This window comes from Lactuca virosa, chromosome 7 (genome assembly GCF_052849685.1).
Source record: "Lactuca virosa cultivar CGN04683 chromosome 7, Lactuca_virosa_CGN04683_v6, whole genome shotgun sequence".
Taxonomy (NCBI): Eukaryota; Viridiplantae; Streptophyta; class Magnoliopsida; order Asterales; family Asteraceae; genus Lactuca; species Lactuca virosa.
Window position 1 is genome coordinate 214,562,465 of NC_136432.1, and position 5,366 is coordinate 214,567,830.

The 5,366-nt window shown below is 33.4% G+C and overlaps 1 protein-coding gene across 1 annotated transcript; it reads right to left on the reverse strand.

Moving 5' to 3' along the window:
• Positions 1-630: 630 nt before the first annotated feature.
• Positions 631-5,068, reverse strand: LOC145124387 (E3 ubiquitin-protein ligase MBR1-like). The gene is made up of 6 exons (XM_079059712.1): positions 4,811-5,068; positions 2,644-4,013; positions 1,861-1,911; positions 1,647-1,742; positions 1,426-1,569; positions 631-1,024 (listed from the first exon to the last, which is right to left on the reverse strand). The coding sequence occupies exons 1-6, from the start codon at positions 4,902-4,904 to the stop codon at positions 893-895; spliced, it is 1,887 nt and encodes a 628-aa protein (XP_078915838.1). The 5' UTR covers positions 4,905-5,068; the 3' UTR covers positions 631-892.
• Positions 5,069-5,366: the final 298 nt, after the last annotated feature.

The following is a 5,366-nucleotide window of genomic DNA, read 5'->3' on the forward strand; positions in this document are numbered from 1 at the left end:
GTGTGTGTGTAGCAACAAAGAGCTTCCAACACTTATGACTCGTGTTCTCACCAAGAGACCAAATAATACTCATTCAATAGACCAAACCCACTAGGACATTTTCCTCTCTTTTCCTAAATATATGTCAATCCTAACATATTTACTTGAAATTTTCACCCTTAAGCCATCACAATAGTGTTTTTTTTTTTTTTTAAATGATGTTTGCTTGACTAAGCCCAAAAAATGGTTAATTTTCACCAACCTACACATCATTTAATAAGTAAATCAGATATACAACAACAAAAAAAAAATGCCCAATTTATCAAAGAGCTCACCTAATGAAGTGTCTCCAAATATATCAACTCAGAAACAACTGTTTTGCGCCATTGAGTCTAAAAAAAAGATGTTCGTTTCTAACATGATAGATGAACGATTGTATTTGACTATTTGTCAAGTTACATATTGTTATTTGAAGGATGGACATGTACAAAAAAGATGACTTATAATAGTAATCTTTTATGGCAAAATATAAAATTTCCAAAGAAAATGAAGATAATTTATATTTTAACATCTTTGGACCTTTCCATAGAATGACTAGTAAAGTAGTAATAACCTTTCAAATATAGTAAAATTGTAAATGGACATATTCCATAAACATCCAAGGACCAAAGGGTAATTTTCCATAAATACTTTTGAATCTTCAATGGACACACACCAAATCTGTTTATGAAAGCAACAAAAAAGAGGGCTGCAAAAGTACATACATGTAAAAAGCTACAACACAATGTCTAACACCCAAACCATGATGGATGAAAAATCAAACGTAACATCTTTTTTGTTTTGTTTTTCTTTTTCTTTTTCTTTTTGCTTTTCTTTAATGCCACTCAAGATTTGGGGTGGGTGGGGCCCACTTTTAAGGAGCTAGACCAGTCATCTTGCAAATTGGACAAATGTTTTTCTGAGACAGCCATTGTTTGATGCAATCTGTGTGGAAATCATGTCCACAATCCAAAATTCCGATATTGTCCCCGGTGTCATACTCTTCCTGAAATACGAGAGCACAAGTAAGAGGACATGATGAAAGTTCAAAAAAGACAGGGTCTAGGGTGAGGGGTAATTTCGGTAATTTTATAATAAACATGTTTAATTGCCATTCAAACATGTTTGTTATGCACAATTAGAAAACTAAACAAAATTAATAAGATAAAATAAAAAAAGAAAATCTTAATTTAAAAATATAAACTTCAATCAAATAAGATTATTAACATATTTCATGTCGTTTGAAATATATGCTATATGTATTTAAAAGTCAAAAAAGATCATTTACGACTTTGACAAAAAATGTCGACAAATATATATATAAAAAAAAAAATACCATGAAATCTTAAAATAGAATAACAATCAAAATATATTTTTAGTTATTTGAAATAAATTATTAAATTTCACCTGACATATGCAACATGGCTCCAAATTTTGATTAGAAATTGGCATAAAAGCAATGTGCTTTCTTTGTTTCATCGACTTTAAAATAACTTCCTCACTTAGCCCTGTGTTCACATTTCCTATGCGTTCTTCCAATGCCAACAATTCCTAAAACAAATTTAACCAATATATATATTTTTTAAAAAGGAAAAAAAATAATAATAATACAAAACGTCTAAATTCACCTCATAAGACATATTATCAACATCTAGTCTCATATCACGATGCCTATCATGCAACTCAGCTACCCCATTGATAAATGGATCAAAGAGCATATAATCCTGGAATATAGCACAAATAATAAACTTGTATTTAATTATTAAATTGGAATGATAATAATAATAATAAAAGATTTGTAATTAATAAGAAAATATGAATAATAATAAAATAACATCAAACCTCAGCACGTGAATTTTCACCCCTTCGCATTGCATGTAACACTTGCCTTATCTATTAAAAAGACAAAACAAGATTTAATAATTTGGTAAGATTCAAATATTTCAAGAAAATAATAGAGTAAATTACAAGAATGGTCCCTATGGTATGCCAAAAACTGCAGGTTTTGTCTGACTTTTAATTTTTTTTTTTACATTTTTGTCCTTGAGTTTGGTTTTTTGTTTTGGAAATGGTTCCTCGCTCATGTCAAATTTCAAATGACCTTTTTACCCTTATACGAAAATAATAAATAGAGTAAATTACAAGAATTGTGTCTGTGGTATACCAAAAACTGCAGGTTTAGTCCCAAGATTTAATTTGGTTACATTTTTGTTCTTAACTCTTCAGGTTTGGTTTTTGTTTCAAAAATGGTACCTAACCCATGTCAAATGACCATTTTATCCTTATACAAAAATAATAGAGTAGATTACAAGAATGGTCTCTACGATATACCAAAAATTGCAGGTTTAGTCCCAAGATTTAATTTTGTTACATTTTTGTTCTTAACTCTTGAAGTTTGGTTTTTGTTTCAAAAAAGATCCCTAACCCATGTCAAATGACTATTCTACCCTCATACAAAAGTAAAAAGACAAATAAATTACAAGAATTGTCCCTGTGGTATACCAAAAATTGCAGGTTTAGTACAAGTTTTGATTTTTGTTACATTCTTGTCCTTAAGTTTGGTTTTTTATTTCGTACATGTCAAATGACCTTTTTACCCTTACATGAAAATTAAGGAACACAAACCTCAGATACCAGTCTTTGTCTTCCTTCAATATCAGCAGCTAAAGCACGCCAATCATCACCAGGGACCTCCATTGGAGACCTAGAAAAAGGTTGACCATGTCTTTGACTAGGAACTCCAGATGAGATATGAGCATGAGTATCCTCTGAGGTAGAAGAAGAAGAAGACCCTGCAGGAAATGGAGCAAAATGACCTCTTTGCCCTCCAGACTCAGACTCACCAGATGGAAAAAGAGTCCATGGAGAAAAGTCAGACAATCTTTGTTGACTTTGCATTGTTGGGTTATTATGTTGTGTCCAAACAGTGGTGTTTCTGGAGCTAGATGGGGCCCCACTTCCTGTAGCTAAGCTCCAATTAGTAGGATCTTGAACCAAATTCCTATTCTCAGAAGATGGAACAAAATTATGATACTGGACATTATTGTTTCTTATCAAGCTTCTGAAGTTTAATTCTGTCCCTCTTTCCAAAGGGTACCCTCCGGAATTTCCCAAACTCCCATTTCTTGATCCTATATTGCTACCAAAAGGAAAATGACTTGTGTTTCTTGGAAGCATTAAAGGGGGTTGTTGCTGATTTGAAGGATTGTTTCTGGATGTTTGATCCAAAAACTCATTAATCAAGATTTGTCTGGTTGGACGCCTAGGGGCATTTCCAGAAGATAAATTATAAGGTACAGAACCCCGCATGCCAAAATGTGTTTGTGGGGATTCTTGAACACTTGAATTTCTTGTGTTTGACTGTTCATTTCGGTTCATAACCACAGGGTTGACTTGAGTTGAAGATATATTCGAACTTGAAGGCTGCCCGGACTGCCCGGAAGTAGTACCTTCTAGGGCTTTTCTTTTACCAGACTTGTAAAGATCCATAAATCCCATACCATCATCATCATTGTTGGAACCTCCATACCCTATGTTTAAATTTACATTCATGGGAATATGATCAGATGATAATAATGATGATGATGATGATAATGATGATGATGATGATTCAACATGACCATGATGATGAATTGTTGATGGATTATGTTGATGTTCTTGTGATCTTGTATCATTGTTAGAAACATGATCTTGTAAAGTTGCTCTAGAGCTTGATTCTCCAACATCCCAGTTGCTAAAATTTCTAAAGTTATGATGAAGATTTGTATTATTCACATAACTGAAATTTAGCTCATTGGAAAGATCATTGTTTAATAATCGTCTTTCCATTGGAGATAACATGTTGTTCCAGTCATCTGATTCATCCATACTAGCATTGCTGGAATTGGAACCCTGGTTAAGGTCAACAGCTTCTGGGAAAGGATCAAAGATACTCCTTTGACCTTGCATCAGGTCAAATGGATTAATTTGGTCAACCGTATTCCCACTATGTGGTTCTGTTTAATACAATAGAAACAAATCAAAGTACATTAGATCACATTCTTTCAATGTCTTATCAAAAAAGAACACAAGTATAGCATTATTTGTAGAATAAATTATTAGAGTAGACAAAATGCAGATGGATATCAGAGAAAATGGTTAAAAAAAATTGTCCTTTTAGTTCACTACATGAGTAAAATTCAAAGTTCTAATAAAAAGATACAACACTAACAAACTTGTGCATCTACATTTTGCAATGTAAAAAACCTGCAAATTTGAAGAACTGAACAAGAAAGACCTCAGGATACTTTCAAGCTTGAAAAAAGATAAAGATCATACCACTTGTTGTAAAAAAAGAGCTCCACTTTGACTTAAGATGTCAAACAGATTGCTTTGTTCTTTCTATTAGTATTTATAACTTTTCGGTAAACAATTGTTTAACTTTATAGATCATATAGCAAGAGCTGAGAATATGCTAAAGTTTAATCAAATTGCAATAGCTTTAAATCAATTTGCGTTTAACAAGTAGTGGTTACGACATGATAGCTGTTCTGGATGAACCGATGGAGCATGAACAAAAACTGGCAGATTGTAAAGAAATGAAAGAAATGAAAAGGCTGAATGTCACCGGAACCCCACTTGTTATTCACTTCCAGAAAAAAAGGAAAACCGTAGACATCAAAAATTGATAGATCCCCTCTTCCCACGCAAACCGATGTTATTCAGATGCAAAAACAAAGATCTAAATGGATGATTTACTTGAAATTTGAACAAAAAGAAAGAAACATATATTAAAATTAAACGAAAAGTTTACCGATTGAGATGATGACGATGGGTGGAAATTGGGGGCGTTTAGTCGGTGGGACTATGAAGAATAAGATACCGAGAAAATCGTTGCATAAGAGCATCCGAGGTCATTGTGATATGTCGTTCGGTTTGAGAATGGATAGACGAAAAGGGCAGTGAGGTGAGAGGAGGAGGAGAGAGAGAGAGAGAGAGAGAGAGAGAGAGAGAGAGAGACGAGTAAATTGGGTGTTAAATTTTCATGGGGAAGAAGAAGATTCGTGTTTTGGTGGGTTTACGGTGAGATATGGAATATGCTGATACCAAAACAGCCGTTGGATGATTTATTACAGTTTTGGTCCCAATGATTTATCCAAAATGTCATGTTTGGTGCAAATTTTTATTTCTTCACAAAGACATCCTCAAGCTTCCATTTCGTTGCAGAATTAGTCCCTCCAAGGCTCCAACTCACACTGTTGAGGGTATCTATTTACTTCTCTCATGTGCATCCGACATGAGGCTGTTTGTTTATTTTTTTAAAAAAACACTTCTGACCATTTCTCCTCGAGCCATGCAGAACACGCGCA